General features: G+C 37.3%; 2 protein-coding genes across 3 annotated transcripts in view; both read left to right on the top strand.

Annotated features, from left to right (window-relative positions):
• The window catches only part of btbd11b (BTB (POZ) domain containing 11b), a 70,069-nt gene extending 67,823 nt beyond the window's left edge, over positions 1–2,246 (top strand). Inside the window, exon 17 of the mRNA XM_047154882.2 lies at positions 940–2,246. Within this exon, the coding sequence (XP_047010838.1) occupies positions 940–1,149 (210 nt within the window). The 3' untranslated portion in view covers positions 1,150–2,246. The remainder of the gene's footprint in view (positions 1–939) is intronic.
• A 2,564-nt stretch (positions 2,247–4,810) lies between these two features.
• On the top strand, positions 4,811–17,910 carry mlc1 (modulator of VRAC current 1). 2 transcript variants are annotated; one of them, XM_017465329.3, is made up of 12 exons: positions 4,811–4,956; positions 6,839–7,125; positions 7,253–7,342; positions 7,452–7,505; positions 8,475–8,576; positions 9,417–9,518; positions 9,731–9,799; positions 13,936–14,052; positions 14,232–14,288; positions 14,489–14,611; positions 16,118–16,279; positions 16,572–17,910. In XM_017465329.3, the coding sequence occupies exons 2-12, from the start codon at positions 6,889–6,891 to the stop codon at positions 16,644–16,646; spliced, it is 1,188 nt and encodes a 395-aa protein (XP_017320818.1). In that variant the 5' UTR covers positions 4,811–4,956; positions 6,839–6,888; the 3' UTR covers positions 16,647–17,910. The 2 variants fall into 2 exon arrangements, with proteins under 2 accessions (XP_017320818.1, XP_017320817.1); XM_017465328.3 differs by having other exon boundaries at positions 16,566–17,910.
• Positions 17,911–18,783: the final 873 nt, after the last annotated feature.

Raw genomic sequence — 18,783 nt, 5'->3', positions numbered from 1 at the left:
TCACATTCCTGAAAATGTGCTTTTATTTGCACTATATGGCCAAAGGTTTATGGACATCTGACCATCACACCAATATGTGGTTCTTCCCCAATCTGTTGCCAAAAAGTTTGAAGCACTCAATTGTATAGAATGTCTTTGTTTGCTGTACAATTTCAGTTTTCTTTCACTAGACCTAAGAGGCTCAAACATTTTCCAGCATGACACTACCCCGTGCACAAACTCAGCTCCATGAAGACATGGTTTGCCAAGGTTGGTGTGGAAGTTGAGTGGCCTGCACTGAGCCCTGACCTCAACCCCACTGAACACCATTAGGATACCCTGGAACACCGTCTGCACCCCAGGCCTTCTAGTCTGACATCAATACCTGACCTCACTAATGCTCTTGTGGCCAAATGAGCACAAATCCCCACGGCCACGCTCCAAAATCTAGTGGAAAGCCTTCCCAGAAGAGTGGAGATTATTATAATTGCAAAGGAGGATGTTCATAAAGCACATATGGGTGTGATGGTCAGGTGTCCACAAATGTTTGGCCGTACAACGTAAAAATATGACTGCCCCGTCATTATTCTCAGTTTGCAGGATAAGCTGACTGAGGACTCGTCTCCTACGCTTGCAGCTCACTTTAATATTATTCATAATTTTATCCATAAATAATTCCGTCCTGTCACTGAGTAAGATGCTGTGTTCTCCAGTGTCCTCCATGCAAAATAATAATAATAATAATAATAATAATAATAATAATACATGGTATTAAATAAGACAATATTATTAATGTTGTCATATGTATGCATTTAATATTGACCTCTGAATAGTGCGTGCTTAAGCCTGTAATTGCGTCTGAGGTCTGAATATTGATGTATACGATTTCTCTAGTAAATTCTGACTACACTTAAGTGCATAACTCTGCATATGATCCTAATTGTGTTGTTTTCTCATTAGTTCCTGGAGGCACCGGAGCTCTTGTCCTACATTGAGGGCTACTTCCTGAAGAACATGGTGGTGTTGATCGAACTGGAGCCATTCAAGCAGCTTCTCTATGACACCCCAGTGGAGAGCACAGGCCAAGACGTGCTGCATGCCCTGGAGAGGTCTCTGGCCACCCGGATTCACTCCATCCACTTGTCATCATCCAAGGGATCTATAGTTTGAGACTGTCACAATTGCTGCTCTGAAACATATGAAGCTCATGCGAATTTTGTCCAGTGCTATATAGCAGGGTAGGTTAAGTGTGTGTTCTGTTTGTAAGTGTAGCAGTACTCGATACGTGCACTGGCTAAATCAGCAGCCGTGGTAAATCGTTCAATGGAGAAAATGTTAACAGGAGCTCAGCAGGTGGTAAACTGCTTCCTGTTAGGAGCTATTAGATAAACGGCATCATTGATTTTTGCCATTACGTTTCTCATTTTAGATCTATTCGCCGAGAGACCATGCAGTTCAATACATATTTTCAAATTACTGTTATTGTAGTACCACAAAACTGCAGTGAAAGAAAGAAAAAAGTAGTACCTTTTTGCAATGTATTATAGAAAAACTCCACCTCACATATGCTAGAGAGCACTTTTGCTTTTGTAAATGTCTTCAGTATCAAAGGCTTCTTAAAAGTGCCACCGTCGCCATCCAAGAACCAGACACACACTACCATGGCAATAATAAATACAGTTATAATAGCTGGCCATCAGCCTATCAGCCATCTTTGTAGATGTTTTGTGGCATGCCTGACTCATATACTTGCTTCCACTCAGCTCTACGTTGTGAAAGTGTGTGCCTTTAGCATCAAAAACGGTCATCTGTATAGCAAGAGGACAAAGCTTAAATAAAATACGGCTATTTTTGTAAATATACAGTGTAATATGGAGCGCTCTCTCCACCTGTAATTATATGTATATAAAAGATTTGCCCACTCACCATATATGTACAAAAGTCTTCAAATTAGTTAACAGTTGTAAATGTGCAGATGCATGTATTTTTTATTTGTTTTATTTTGTATTTCTTTTATCAGTGTTAGGTTTGTGTATGTGGAGTATTTTGTGTTAGACAAAAAGAGAAAGAATCCTATTATGAGCATGGGGTTAGAAAGCCATAGCTGTGAATATCTTCGTTCCTGAGGAGCTGGGATGAGATCCTCGACTCAGTAGGTGCCTGCAATATGTCGTGTCTCTTCTCATGAAGTTTGTGCAACTATGTGTAAATCCCTCTGTGACTAAATCCTTTTCTTTATAAAGATTAATACAAAAAAAAAAAACACATCTGTGCTTCAAGTTATTTTATATGTGAACCTGGTTAATATATGCAGTTCAGCTCTGGGTTTTAAAGACGCTTGCATGCAGACTGAATTGCACTACTGAATGTGAATTGCTTTGCTGAATCTCTTTTTTAGATTCTGAGTAGTGGCTGGCCGTGATAGTTGAGTGCACCTTGCCTGCAGCGGTTTCACAGACAAGCCAGCTTTAATCTTAGCAAACCAGACATTTATGGAAAGAATTTGTTTTCCGGTGTATTGTTTATCGCAACATCACTTCACACTGCACTATGAATTAATCCGCATTATCATTGTCTTCTTATGACCAGCAATGAAATTAGCAACATACATAATGCTATTCTAGTATCATTTATAATAGATTAGTGCAAATTAAATTAATGCAAATCTTATTCCTGTCTCAGGCAAATGGTCCACAGTAGACATAAATGCACAGTGTAGTGAGGAGAAAAAAGTGAGAAAAGGAAGTATGCATGATGAAAGAGTTTGTACAAAGAGGACCCACGAAGCTGAAAAAAAGAAACAGATTTGTGATAGTAAAGGAACAGAGAGGCATTGTTCTGTGTACTGCCAGAATGGAGAACACATGGTTAATACACTCCACATCAATGAGTGCATCAACTACAACAATACGGCTTACATCATCTCTTCATTGAAGAAGAGCAGCAAACAAAAGGATGAAACAAGCTCTGTATTGGTGTAGGAATGTTATTATCTGTATAAACTCTCAAACATTTTCGAGCCTTTATCTGTAAAATTCATTCGGTGGATTTCCTCAGTACATATTTATTTCATGAACATAACACATAAATATTCAATCTTCGGTCCATTATTCAAATGTGTACTATATATCCTGGCTATTTATTAGACTCCTAGAGCTTTTTTTTTAGTCCTATACTGTCCTCCAAAAGAACACATTAAGTCCAAGTTGTCATGATTTATATGCAAACCTGCTTTTTGTGACACTGACATTTGGATTAAAACCATTCAATTCAAGTGTCCAGTCCACCCACTAACTCAATACCGAATGTAATAACTTTCATATTGATGGAATATGATTACCTGTAACAAAATATGGAATAAATGCAGCCCCCTGACTGTTTCACAGCTTCCTGCGATGCCTCCAACCCCCACTTTGATAACCATGGGTCTATAACGTATTTACACTGTGGTTCAAAATGTCGATCCCTTCAAAATGCTAAAATTTGGATTTAGTGCTTGACCTTAAAATTGGCTTTTAGAAAGCTTCTTCTCACTAATGAACATTTTATGTGGAAATCGATTGCAGAATGTGTTCCTGAGAGTTGTAGTACTTATAAATATTACACTTTTATTACGAGTTTCATCAGATGTTCTGCCAAGCTGTCATTGCGCTTATATATTATATTTTGGACCTCATGAACCAACTTGTATTTCACATGAAAGTTCACTCAAGTTTCACTTTCAGAAGCTGACTCAGTGAATAAGTACAGGATGTACTGGTATTATTGCGGACCAGAATACTGGTGGGAATTAAACATATTCACAGCAGGAATAAAACTGTGAAATAAAAGTGAGTGAAATAAAAAGGGGTAGGTTGCAGTGGTGGACTATGGGTAGATGAATAGTAAAGCTAAAGAATTTAGTCAAGATATGATTAAACATTAAAGGGAACGTTCAGACAGCTAGAACAACTTGTAACTGGGTTACTCCGCAAATAATACTTTGCTTCATCAGGACATCAAACTAATTTTTGCATGTCAGTGGAACATCCTCACAAGGATAGTAAAACAAACGTGTGTATACTATATTTGGAGGGGGCAGAGGAATGTGGGGAAGGGGGAAATAGTGGGAGTTGTTCAAAAGGTATCCATGGATACCCACCATTCAAGGACAATAGTGAACTGAAACTGTACTGCTGTGTAAAGCATGCAAACTCGATCTCTTTAATCTTTCTCTCATCTCTCACCCAAACTAAATTCCCCAGCAAAACAGCACCAGCCAAGTAGCTGAGGAAGTCTGATCTGGTGACTGCTTTAGATGAAGCTGCATGAAACACACCAGGCTGCTCGATGAGACAGTCTGGAACACGTGATTATAATCAGTACCACTGCTCAAGGCATTTCTAAAGCACAGTAGGACAGCCTTTGCTGGACTATTCGTTCTCTATTGGGAACCAGTTATGAAGGAAGACTGTATGTGTTTTACAAGATTCCAGCTACGAGAAAAATGTATGAATATGAATCCACATTGTGGTAACCTGTGTGTTGCTACGTGTGCTTCCATGCATATGTGAAAGCCTTTGTACTTTCATAGAACAGTGAGTGTTGGGTAGCAGGGGGTATTCATTTGTTTGAGTGTTCTCCCGGAGTTGTGTAGGGCAGTCTGAAGTTTTGGGTTGTACAGCCCCTGCTTTGAGCCCCATCCCTCTGTTTTCCCCTCTTCTATCTCTCCTCTCTTCATTGGCATTCATAGCCTGTCCCTCTCTGGCACACAGACAGCTTGGCACAGCCACACACTCGAGTTTTTTGTTCTTCTATTTTAACTGCTCCAAAAGTTTCACAGGGATAGTGAGAGAGGAGAGGGGGGCAAGGAGTGGGGACTGGGGAGAGAAGGATTTTGTTAAGACTACCACCAGACCGACGCACTTGAATACCATGTGTGCGCCTGAACGACAGTTGGTGGGCTGATATAAACTGGAACAGCACGAAGCTGAACAGGTGAGTGTGGGAGATGAAGAAAGACAGGAATAAATAGATCAGACAGGTCTGAGGTATGAGAAAAAGTGGGGCTGACAATGAAAAAGCACAGGAAAAGAGCAGGGGAGGAGGGAAGGGGGTGCGTGTTTTTGTGCACTTTAATGAGTCAGTGCCAACATGTGTTTCTTTCCAGGATTCAGGATCTCATCCTATTTCGGTCACGTTTCTTTGATCAGCATGCAAATCAGTGTAAACTTTTGTATTCTGATTAGTTACAGTGCTTTATTATGTATAAAAAAAATTCCTTAAAATAGATCAGAAAGGGAACTAATATCATTTAGATATAGAGACATGGAAAAGTAACAAAATGTTAATAATATTCAGCTACCATGTACATGATTCCAGTGTTTATATTAAAGTTATGCTAAGGATGAATATCATTACCATTTTTCTTTTTTTTTTTCTTTCTTTTTTTGCTTTTATAATTGCACTTATGCTTATGTCTAGTCTAACTGCTTTCCCACTAAAACAGTATTATAACAGAATAATATTTTGGAAATCCAATTAATAAATAAATACGAATGTCTCGGCTTGAATTTCAATATGCATTGCATTCAGAGAGCATTTAGACCCTTTCTTTTTTTTTTTCTTCTTGCATCCATCATAGTCTAAAATGTGTTATATTCATTGTTTCTCATTAATCAACAACAAATACTCCATAGCGAAAAAACATAAACAGGTTTCCAAGTAGTTTAATTAATAATAAAAAAATAGAAACCTCACATTTACTTTCTGGTACTTTGTTGAAGCATCGTTGGCAGCAGTTAACACTTTTTGAGAATGATACTACAGCATAACACACGTAGATATGGGGATTTTCTCTCATTCCTCTCTGAGGTACCTCTCACGCTCTGTCAGGTTGGATGTGGAGTGTCGCGGTCATGTTGAAGTCATGGCTCTGGATGGGCCACTAAAGGACATTCTCAAAATTACACAGGATTTAACGATTTTTCTCAAATATGTCTCTGTATTTTTTATCCAGAACTTTATACAAGTTTTCATTCATCCAGACAAGGCATCTAGTAATGGCCAGGTAATAAGCAGTGCCTGATTTCCAGAGGTAACAAGCCGAAGGGTTCATACCAAACCATTGAATTGCTGGCTTTTCTAACATAATGACCTGATTGCTGAAGTGCTGCAGAGATAGCTGTCCCTTTGGCAGGTTCTCCCATCTCAAATCAGGATCTCTGAAAGACTTGTCAGATTGATCCTTGGGTTTTTGGTCACCTCCCTGACTAAAGCCCTTCTCCTCAGTGTGTTCATTCTGGCTGGGCAGCCAGCTTTAGGAAAAGTTTTGGTGTTTCCAATATTTTTCCACTGAAGAATGATGAAACCATTTGGACCTTCAAAATCGCAAAGACTTTCCATTCATCAGATCTGTCTCTTGGCACAATCTTGTACAAAGGACCTGAGGGCAATTACACAGAGCTTGTTTTGTACTCTGACATGCATTTATATAGACAGAGACATGCCTTTCAGAGTTATCCAAACAACTGAACTTACAAGAGGTGAAGTTTAAACATCTCAAGGACGATCAATGACAACAGAATGCGCCCAAGCTAAATTAAGAGTGTCCTAGCAAAGGATGTGAATGCTAAAATTTGAAGAAACATAACTGACAAAATATTCTTGATTAAAGCATCATTGAAGAGTAAAATTTTAATATCATAACATGAGGGAAAAGTGAAGGGGTCTGAATTCTTTCTAAGTGGACTATACTCTTCCATATTCCATGTGTGCGATGGATGTGTGAGAAATCAAAAATAGTTTCATAATAAATAACTATGATTGATACATTACTTGAAATCATTGACATGAACTATAGCTTTTGTCCCCATTGCAGAAACAGAATCCTTTCCCAAGGTTTGGATTTGAAGGCCACAGTAGTGAAGCATGATGCAGAGGGAGGACGAGTCTGCACGGGAGGAGTTTAGCTACACTCATATCCCCACCCTGGAGCGAGCAAGTGGGGGGGGCACGCTGAGTCGACGGCTGGACCGTGAGAGGGACAGAGTGGAAAGGGACAGCTACATAGTGGACGTGAGAGCCAGTGATTTGGAGCTGGACCAGGCTGAGCCGTTACACCCCTGTTTCAGCTACAGAGCCTGGCTCTACAGCATCCTCATAGGGGTGAGAGCTCATGTCCTTGACAGCACTGCTAATCACACTACCATTTCTGTTTACCCTAAGGGGGCTAATAGCGTCTCTTAATTTGTGCCTGTGTGTGCCTCTATGTGGGTATGGATATGATTCTCAGTGTAGTCTCCTGATCACAGCGGGTTTCTCTCTCTACCTGGGTAATGTGTTTCCTGATGCGATGGACTACTTGCGCTGTGCAGCTGGAGCGGTGAGTGTGTGCTACACAGCAGACACAGAATTCATATCTGTATGCAGAACTAGTGTAGTTCTCTCCCTCCTGTTTTCAATAACTTTTTGATCTGTGTTTTCTTTTGCAGAGTATCCCAGCTGCAGTTGTGAGCTTTGCCATCGCCACAAACTGGCGAGTTGCAGTAAGTATATGACAATAAGAGATGTGAACTTTATTTCCTCCGAACTTCCATCCATCCGTTTTCTATACAACTTATCCTACACAGGGCTGCAGGGGAGCCTGGAGCCTATCTCAGGGAACTCATGGCCAAGGGCACGGGATAACCTGGATGGTGTTCCAAACCATTCCAGGGTACAATAGCACATTCATTCACACACAAACCCCCAAAACATGGGGAGAGCATGCAGGCTCTACGTACACAGGGAGGAGGTGGGATTCAAGCCCCCAACACCAGGGGTGCAACAACAGGCAAGTGTGTTAACCACTAAGCCAACGTGCCCCCTTTCTCCAGACTTTTGTTTTGAATGCACTGTGTAGACAGTGACAGCAACTGAGCAAAACATAATGGGTTTCAAAGTTGAATATCAGCTCCGACATTATTCCCATTTCTGACCATGTAGGTGCTATGAAATATTTTCAAACCCGAAGGAGACACCTTCAGCAATTAACCCCCCCCCCCACACACACACACACACACAAGCACAATAATATAAACCTGTGATATATGTTGAGAAGGTGTGTTGAGAAGGTGTTGGTAATAATGAACACCTTCTGGATAATCAGATTTGAGAATTCAACAGTGCTGTGATATATGTATAAAACCTTAATGTAAACTAAGGTGAACCCTCAATAACAGTCAATTGCCTTGTCAACAGCACCACAACAAACACTTATTTTGTAGCAGGGTTAGGCAGTAGCATTTTTCCGAATCAGCATGGCAATCATGTTGTTCCAGTTTGCAAAGAATTAATGATGCTGTGATGCACTGAGACTGAACTAAGCCACTCCGAAATATAGGGATTTATAATTTATTGTTTCATTTTGCCCCAGCAGCTACATTGGCAGCTAGTATACCTTGCTATAAGGAAATGACACCGCAGGTATAGACTAACTATAACAACAAAACAAAAATGGTGTAATGTAATTGCAGGTGTCTGATTTTCAACTGGTGTATGTGTCCACATTTGCTGTGACAACCACATGCCTGGTATGGTTCGGCTGCAAGCTGGTTCTTAGCCCATCCGCCGTCAATGTGAGTAGGTTACATTCATCCAAATGTTATTCAAGTGTTACGTTCATCCAAATGACAACAAACATGGCATACAGGTGTCAAAATGATCTACATAATTTTTTTTTTTTTTGTAAAACAACCTTGCGTATGAGAAAAACACTATATAAATAAACTCTTTTTACCAGAGGCCAAAAAAAAAAAAGGAATTTCCATCTGTTTTGGGGTGCCCGTGTTCAGCGTTGTATTTATTTGAGCTGTCACACTCCACAATACTGTTTAGTGGGTCATATGAAAATAGACACTCAGGGCTTTAAGAATTTGCAATTCAGTTTAAATGTTATCATTTTATTATGGCAGTTGAATACAGCATTTTACTTTCAAAAAAGCTTCAGTTGTGCTGTACGTTTGATATGTTATTGTGGAGAGGTGTGAATTGTTTAACACACACACACTTTTGGCATCACCCTGCTCACCAGCAGCTAAACACAAAATCACAATACTTTATACACAGAAACCCAATAATGTCCTGACTAATCAGAACAGACTTGTGGTGATAAAATAATGAATTTTTTTTATAATCATTGAAAATGTCAGATAAGTCGATTTCTATTCCAACAACGAAATGGAACGCCAGTGTACTGTGAGAAAGGGTTAAACAATAATAATAAAATAATGATAATAATAATAATAATGATAATAATAATAATAGTTATTATTATTATTAGTAGTAGTAGTAGTAATAGTAGTAGAAATACCACGACTACTACTACTACTAGTATTATTATTATTATTATTAAAATTATTAATATTATTATTATTGCTGTTATTATTTATACTGACACAGTAACTGTTTCTGTCAAGATCAACTTTAACCTGATCCTTCTTACTCTGCTGGAAGCCCTCATGGCCAGCACTGTCATCCTGTCAGCTCGCTCTGTAGAGGACTGCTGCAGTCACAGCAAGGTGTGTGTGTGTATGTGTGTATGTGTATGTGTGTGTTTGTGTGTGTGTGTGTGTGTGTGTGTGTGTGTGTGTGTGTGTGTGTGTGCAACACTTGTGTTTATATTTTTATTACTAATATTGTTATTATACATAAGGACAGATATACTTTATTCCAGAATGACATCTATATTACACAATACTGAGATCTATAATATATTATTTCTTTTCTTCAGCAATTATATGATGGTCCTGTTGCTGTGATTCCACCTAAATTCCCTTCACGTCTTCTCAAGGCTTACTCTGTGAGTCACTTCCTGAAGTTGAATGAATAGATGGATAAAGAGTTATCATACTTAATATGGGGGGGGGAGATAACTCAAAATGCTCAAATGTACAGGGATATTGTATAGTTTTATTTAAACATTTTTACCACAAAATATTTTTTACATAGTGATTTTTTTTTTCTGCAAAACAATGTTTTTAATTTTATCAAATATGTGATGCCTGATGACTGAGTCTCTTCCTTTAACAATGTTGGAGACATTTGTAGAAGGATCTTGGACCTCTCCTCAATTTTAAGCATCTTTATTGTTTTTTCCCCCCTCCAAATTTATACCCAATTTAGTCATCAATTCCCACCCCACTAGCCAGCTCTCACCTGTTACATGACAGCTCCCAATTTGGGAGGGTGAAGGCAAACACATGTTTCTTCCAAGACACTTCATGCCAACTACCGCACCTTTTGAAACCACACTCATTCTACACCACAGGGCAGCATAACACTCTGCGGAAAGCACTAACTGCCCTCTTCCGCATATGTGAGCTCACAGATTCCCACAATTGGTTAGTACCACACTGATTGACTGACTGACAGATGAGAGAGTAATGCTATCTCTCCCAAACATGACCAACTATGCTCTCTAGGACTCCTGGCAGTGGTTGCATTGTGGGGGAAAAAAAAAAAAGATTGTACATTTTACAGTAATTTACTGGCAGGAGGGTTGTTGTTCTCAGCTAGTTCAAATGTTCAAATCCCAACACCACCAAACTGCCATGGTTGGGTCCTTCAACAAAACCTTTAACCTTCAGCTCAGTTGCATCCTGCACTCTAAGAAATAAATCCATAAAATAACAGAAAAAGTACTGGCAGCTCATTGCACGGATTTTCTCCCATAATTTTGTCCTGTAAAAAACTGAAATTTTCCATTAATTGACAGTGAACCCACAGTACAAAAAAAAAGAAAGAAAGAAAGAAAAAAAAGAACAGTTAATTTTCTGTTATTTAATGTTATACCTTCTGTTAAAAAAAAAAAAAAAAAAAAAAAAAAAAACAGGACATTATCTATTATTTAATAGTGTATCTATAGTAAAAAAGAAAAAATCAGGACACTTCCTATTATTTAATAGTATACCTACAGTACAAATACTGCAAATGTTAAATAAATCCTTAAAATAACAGAAAATATACTGGCAGTTCATTACCTGGACTTTATCCTGTAATTAAAAAATGGAAATTTTGTGTTAATTTATGGATTACCTAAAGTAAATTAAAAAAAAGACAATTTTTGTTCAATATTATACCTATAGCAATAAAAAATTTTGTTAGTTATTAATTTCTGTTAGTTACCAGTGTACCTACAGTGATTTCTCAAAAAAAAATTCAAACACATTTTCTGTGATGAAAACAGATTTTTTATTTAACAATTCTGTAAAAATACTAAACAAAGAACAAAAACAAATGTCCCAATGGTAAAAATGTCGTATCTGTAAAGTGTTCCACATTTGCTAACTCATTACAGTCCCTACTAACATTACAAAAAAGCAAATTACATCCACTGATTAACCCTTGTGCATCAACTAAAAAAAGTTACACATAGGTCCATAAAGGACAAAAATGTCCATGTCCAAAAATATTATATATGAATATTTTTTTTCCACTTTCACTGACGTCAATTTTTTTTTTACCAGCATCAGTTCTGATCATAATTACCAAACATTCATTCATTTTCAGAATTGCAAGCCTTTAAATGCTGGTTTGTTTACATAATCCCACAGATTTTTTTTTTTTTAATGAAAAAATAAAAATAGTAATTATTTTCCGTATAATATTAATCTTTGATATGTCAATGATTAACAACAACATTAATTTTTGATGCATCCATATTTTTTATGCAGTCAGATTAAAAACAAAAAGCAAAACAACCTACCACTCACGTCCATAAAGGACAAAAATGTCCATGTCAAAAAACTGTCATAGAATTATTATATATTAACATTTTTTTCTACTTTCACTGACTTCAGTTTTTACCAGCATCAGTTCTGATCATAATTATCAAAGATTCATTCATTTTCAGAATTTTAATCCTTTAAACACCAGTTTCTTTACATAACGCAAACATCTTCCAAGCTCAGTAAGCTTCTTTGACTCGTATACATGGGGTGGGATTTGTGATTTCCAGTACAATATAATTTCTTTCTTTCAAACTGTTCACACACACACACACACACACACACACACACACACACACACACACACACACACACACACACACACACACACACAATTTTAAGTACACACATACAAACCACAACGCTGATATCCATACAAACACACCCACACAGTTATAGGTGCATCATTTATTCAGTTGGTCTGCAGTGCTCTATAATACAGCAGAATCAGAAAAAAGGAAAAGCATGTATTTTCTCCAGAGGCTAAACCTGAGAAAATAATACACACTTCAGACATTTTTTTACTTCAATGTTTTGAAACCTTGTAAAAAAAATAAAAACTTATTAACACAGAATGCATGATTTTATGGTTAAACATCACAGGGAATAAATACTGCAGTTTCAATAGGGACATTTTTGTCCCTAAGGTCCTGAATGTAACTATTTTGTGTACCTAGTTTAAAACAGATTTATGAAAGCAAATGAGGGTGAAATATTAAAATTCCAATAAAAATTCACACTTTATGCTGTCTGTATTAACATAGACAAAATTATGAAAAAATAAATAAACATGAAAGAGACAAAAATGTTCATAAGGACACACAAAGGTTAAGACCTAATGCACAGATCCAATATACTGACACACATCCGATTTCCCCCCATTTAAGCCCCTCAAAAGACACCCCTAATGGACACCACTAGCACATTACTTAAAGTGCACCTATTATGGTTTTTCAACTATTACCTTTCATGTAGTGTGCTATATCGCTGTTTGTGAACATAAAAAGTCTGCAAAGTTTCAAAAATCAAAAGCGCACGACAAACAGAGTTATTGACTCTCAAAAGAAGGAACCGATTCTGAACAGCTGAAACGAGCTGTTAGTAATTCCAGACTTACTTCCTGTACTAACCTATGTAGGTTTGTAACAAAAAGCCCCGCCTCTGGTTTTCAGTGGCTGCTCACAAACAGACGGAGCTGAAACTCGTTATGGTAGTGGGCGTTTCCTTTTTGAAACACACTGACAACAGCAGACCAATCACAACAGACTGGGACATCTGACCAATCAGAGCAGCGTATGCTCTCTGAACGGAGGAGTTTTGAATGAATCCTTTAGAACGGATCATTTAACGAGTCGTTTGTAACACTGGGGGGGGGAAAGTAATGCTGCGATTTAAATTATGAGCACATTAATGTGTTTTTTGACCTTGAATGCATATAAATCTATTGTATGAGACCTTTAAAACAAAATTAGGCACGTTTCAAAACCATAAAAGATATGCTTTAACACAACTGTCTTACCGACCAAACTAGACAACAGTTACAAATTTAAAAACTTTTAGCGTTAGCTACTTAATTTTCCATAAAATTACTTACCGCTGAAACAGTTGGATAAATTTTTTTGCTGCCGCCTAAAGTTGTCAGAGCAGAGCTCAATAAAGAAAAATGTAAATAACTAGAAAAACACCTGCTATGGACACATTCTGGTAAAATATACAGATATTTCTTACAATGTGTATCAATTACAAGTTTCTTAAAAAAAAAAAAAAAAAACAGTAAAATGAACAAATGATACTATAAGATACTATAGAACTTTAATGTTAACATGAGCCCCAGAGCATCACTGACCCACCTCCATGTTTTGCAGTGGCCTAACAGGTGCTTTTCCTTGTATACAATCCCCTTTTATTAAAAAACAAAAAACAAAAACATGATTCCATACATGGTTTGGAAAAGTTTTTGGTCTGGTCTGACCACAGCACATGATGTCAGCTGTCACTCTAATGACACTTGGTGAAGTTCAAGCAAGTTTAGAAGTTCATCCATGTTCTGCGATCTAGTAAATATTGGAGTTTAAATTTGATATAATTTATTTGCAAGTATCAGAAAATAATTTGACAACAATAATTAAATATATAGTATAGATTTATGTCTGTATTGTGCCATATGTTTTTCTGTATTTGTATCCCACTAGTATTATGTGTTCTGTAGGTGATTGAGGTGATAATTGGGATCTCTGCAGTATTCGGTGGTATTATTGCTCTCAACATTGATGCTCTACTCCCGGGTCCCTACGTCTCTGTCACGTTCTTCTGGATTCTAGTGGCTGTGAGTCTTGTCTGCTTTAAGAACAAGAAAAGTCTGTTGTATTCTTTGAAAACAAAGTGCCACAGTCTAATCAGACTGCTTCCATTTTCTGTAAAGGCTTACATAAATATAATGTCAACAAAGTGCTCAGCTTAATATTCCCCACAGTCTGTTTTTTTGTCTTCAAATGTCCTTTGCAGTGTTTCCCGAGTGCCATAGCCAGTCATGTTGTGTCAGAATACCCCAGCAAGTGCCTGGTGAGTTTCTTAGCTTTTCAAGGGTTAAACCCCCATGGGACGTCTCCATGCTTATTACTTTAGCTTATTTTCCTGTCTGCTCAACATGAGGATAAAAAAGATACTCACTATTCTGTTACTAATCTTTCTTCTTCACTGTCTCTCCTTCTCACTTCCTTTCTGTCTGTCTGGCTGTCTCTCTCTCCCTCTCTCTGCTGCAGGTGGAGACATTGATTGCCATCAGCAGTGTCACATCACCACTGCTGTTCTCTTCCTCTGGCTTTTTGTCTAACAGTGTGTTGAGTTTTATTGAGATCTTCCAGCATGAGGTTCCCACAGCCAAGGTGAGTCAATTTCCAGTCACCAAGCAAAAAAAAAAGGTATATTTATGACAATGCATTCATTTCACAATATTTCATCATCAGCAAAGGGCAAATTCATCAGGCTTTTGACAACTGCTCCATTTATTATGTGCTTCACCTGTGGGACTTGACATTCACAGCTTTAATAATTAAGATCACAGAAAAAAAATATGATTAAAAAGAGACAAAATCATTAGTTTTGTTAAAAGGAAATATATTTTGACTGTAACAAAATGACAAAACAGGTGTGGGTGAAAAATAACCTGTTTTAATTGTACAAATAAAGCTATATCCATCATATTTAATATGCTATGCAATTGGCTAATGCATAAAGTGATAATAAAGATCCTTAACTCCCTTAAACATGTTCCAGTGTTGGGAAAAAATACAAGATTCCTGTTTTCCTCTGTGCAATAGACCTAAAACCAAGGATCCAGCATATTATTCAGTTACTATAGTTATTATTTTAATTATTCTGGAATTGTTATGAATCATTCAGTAACTACAGTGAAACATTCTTTTACGTCCTTATATTTCTCTATAACTTTTTCTTTTTTCTATACAACAAACTACATATACATTACTATTCATTATTCCATATGGAACCAAATGGAATGGGTATTTTACACATTTACGAATCATCTTTCACAGCAGATATTTTGTATTCCTCTACTTTTGGGAATCTCTTGCTTCATCGTCATCCTCATCATCACTAGTGCAGTAATAGATCAAATTTTTTCACTGTATTTTGCACCCATTTTTTCTCCTCATCATTGAACAATAACATTCAGAAAAATTATGTGTAGAAAATGATAATACTGTTTATATTAGACTTTGTATTTCGCGCATTCAAAACTACAAGGTGTCCCAAAAGTCTCTATACATAAGGGACTATGTTTATCAGCACCACGTTGGTTGTGCCTTCATCAGTGGATGTTTGTGGACATCCAATTCTCGGTTGGTCCGTAACACTTCCAGTCTTTTTGAATTTGTTAATAAGTTTGTGTGTGATGTGCTCGCCCTGTTTCCTGTTAAGGTCGCATCCTAGTGACAGCGTCCCGATACAGCCATTAAAATGATTACAATATTGAAATTTTGTCAAAGGCTATCTGAAAAAATATACATATAAATTAAGTATGAAAAATTTTGGAAGACATTTTGCTAAAAAGTGTTCATTTCCTTTATGTATGGAGACTTATGTATGGGGAAACCCGTACAAAAAACCCATAAATGTTGAGTAAAAATTATCTAGTTAGAGGTTAAAAGAGTCCTTACTCTTCCCCTTTGGTAGGAATGTTATAATGCTTCATTTCATCACACTGGATTCAGTTTTCTGTATGCAGCTGGAGGCTATGCTATGTTTGATCAGCTGTTAAATGTACATTCTAATGTTCATCATGTCTCAGGTAGTATGACAACAACAACAACATAAAAGCATGATTAGTACATTATTCGTATCTCTGTGTGTGTGTGTGTGTGTGCATGTAGCAATCATACGACATCCTCCTGTTGATTCTGATGGTGCTGCTGCTGGTTCAGGCAGGCCTGACACTGGCCACTGTGGTACACTGTGCCTCCTACAAGGGTCAACTGCGTATAGGATCACCAGAGTGGGATGACAGTCCACATCTGGAGCCACACCAGTGCGAGGTAATATCACACACTTATACATCCTCATAACACACACACACACACACAAGTATAAACGTGCACATGTTCACAGCTTCCTCTGAGGACAGGAAGTGTCTCAGGCAAGCAAGTGAGTGATAGGAGAGGTGGTATATAACTCTATATACTGTACATCATAACATAAACAGAAAGGTGCGACACAAAACAACACTCACTGTTGGGAACTATTTTGACTGACATGTAAATAAAAAATCTTGACATGTGCATATTCCAAATCCTCCCTCATCTTTTTTTTCCTCGTTCCTAGCAACAGGGATCCAATGGCACACTGCGAGAGTTTGACAAAGAGAAGGCCTGGAAGGCGGTGGTAGTGCAAATGGCCCAGTGAGCACATGCACAGGGAGTAAAGAGAGCAAATGGGAATGAGAAATATATGTGAGTGGACAAGGACACATGATGGTGAGAGGAAAGGAAGGAGAAGTGGAAGTCGACGGTGCACAAATATGGGAAACTAGAAGAGGACATAACAAACGCAATCAGAAGGAGGAGTACGTCAGTGGCGGTTCATGAATTTGTCAGTATGTCCTTGTCAGGGGAGTTAATGCCATATATACCAGAGATTCTCAGTGTTAAAAATACAAATAAAGCATTTAAATTCTGGCTATGACCATACTGTATATCTAGTCTTAACAGTAACGGAAAATGAATCATCATCCTGACTGTTCAGAATTCTCCAGAAAAGGAAAATCAGCAGACTTTGTTGGCGCTTTCACACCTTCTGCAAAGAAATAAAACTCATGACTCATGCTTTGTTCATATGTACAGTAAGCCTGGGTTCATATTAAAATGTGAGTAAACTTATTCCTGTCAAGGAATCCACTTAGACTGTAGATTTCAGCCATCGCTATACTGCATGCATACATTCAGGAACCTAATGACTACATTTATATAATACGTTTACGAATGTGAGCCACGTCTATGCAAGTCTAGCATTTTCTAGCAGGATTTTCCACTATACAATACCCTTAATGCACCAAGTTTACACATTATTTTGTAGCCAGCATTTCTTTTTTTAACAAAATAAAAACTGTATGTCTGTTCTTGTGTCAAATTTGCTTTTTCAGATATGGAACAGTTTACAGTTAAACATTTTATTTACTTAACATACACTTCATAACATAATTCATAACACTAACAGCATATTTAACGATTTACTGTATTTTATGACCTGTAGGTAGGGACAGAGTAATGGTGTTCTCTCTATGACAGACAATCTACACCAACAGACAAGAAAAAAACATTATTGGGCAATTTCACCTACCTAATTGGGTTATTTTTAATCACATTAGACAGGGAAAATGGCTTTGGGCCACTTAGATATAATTTAGTTTCAGTTTGGATTAATTTATAAAGAATGGCCTGGGTTTAACACATGGTTGGGCTGGAAAAAGTGACAATCCAAGTTTCTGGTAGTGTCTATGTATTATAGAATGAAGTCATTTGCACTAACACTGATGACTATATTTTACTATGTCGAGTTCTGTATAATTTCCTAAAACAAAGAGCTATGTAATAAGGGTTTGATTACTTTACGCGATTTAACCCATGTAAATGGAACCTCTGTTGAATTAAAGCTGACACTCTGCACTTCATTTTTTTCTGCACATTATTTAATTTCATATTCAGTGTGCTGGATTGATCCCGCAAGACCAAAAATAACACTACTGCATCACTGTCCTGAACAGACTTCTTTTAAAACAACCAATATGTTACTACAGTGCCCTCCAATAATATTGGTACCCATGGTAAATATAAGCAAAGAAGGCTGTGAAAAATTGTCTTTATTGTGGAACCTTCTGATCTTTTGTTAAAAACAATTCACAAAACTGCTGTGCTCTCATGGATATCAAACAATTGCAAAAAAAAAAAAACAGGTTTATACCAAATTTTTTAAATCTTTGTTAAATATAAGTGTGCAACAATTATTGGCACCCCTATGAATTCATATGAGAAAAATACATTTAAAGTATACATTTAAAAATAAATTAAAGTAATACAGTCATATACATGACTTCCTGTTTCACAGGGGTATAAATATGAGGTAACACACAGGCCAAATTCCCTTATTTATTTGTCACAATGAGTAAGACCAAAGAATATACTGTAGCTGTGATGTACGGCAAAAGGTTGTTGAGCTTCACAAAATCAACTGGAAATGTTATGAATCAACCTAGAATTGTACGTGTGTCTATATTGTCTAAACGCATTGTGAAGAGGATAGTTCAAGTGACCAAAATATCTCCAAGGATCACAGAGGGAAAATTGCAGAAGTTAGTTGCATCTTGGGGTCAGAAAGTCTCCAAAACTACAATCCGAAGTCACCTACATCACCACAAGTTTGGAAGGGTTTCAAGAAAAAAAGCCTCTACTCTCATCCAAAAACAAATTCAAGCGTCTTCAGTTTGCCAGACACTACTGGAACTTCAAATGGGATCGGGTTCTATGGTCAGATGAAACCAAAATAG

Source organism: Ictalurus punctatus, chromosome 4 (genome assembly GCF_001660625.3).
Source record: "Ictalurus punctatus breed USDA103 chromosome 4, Coco_2.0, whole genome shotgun sequence".
NCBI lineage: Eukaryota > Metazoa > Chordata > Actinopteri > Siluriformes > Ictaluridae > Ictalurus > Ictalurus punctatus.
Note: the sequence above shows the minus strand (reverse complement) of the source record. Positions and strands in the feature narration are given on the sequence as shown.

Coding starts and splice junctions, on each gene's coding strand:
- mlc1 (XM_017465328.3), top strand. CDS start 6,889: ATGATGCAGAGGGAGGACGAGTCTGCACGGGAGGAGTTTAGCTACACT. Junction 9,800..13,935: donor GTCTTCTCAAGGCTTACTCT/GTGAGTCACTTC, acceptor TGTGTTCTGTAG/GTGATTGAGGTGATAATTGG. Junction 14,053..14,231: donor TCTTCTGGATTCTAGTGGCT/GTGAGTCTTGTC, acceptor TGTCCTTTGCAG/TGTTTCCCGAGTGCCATAGC.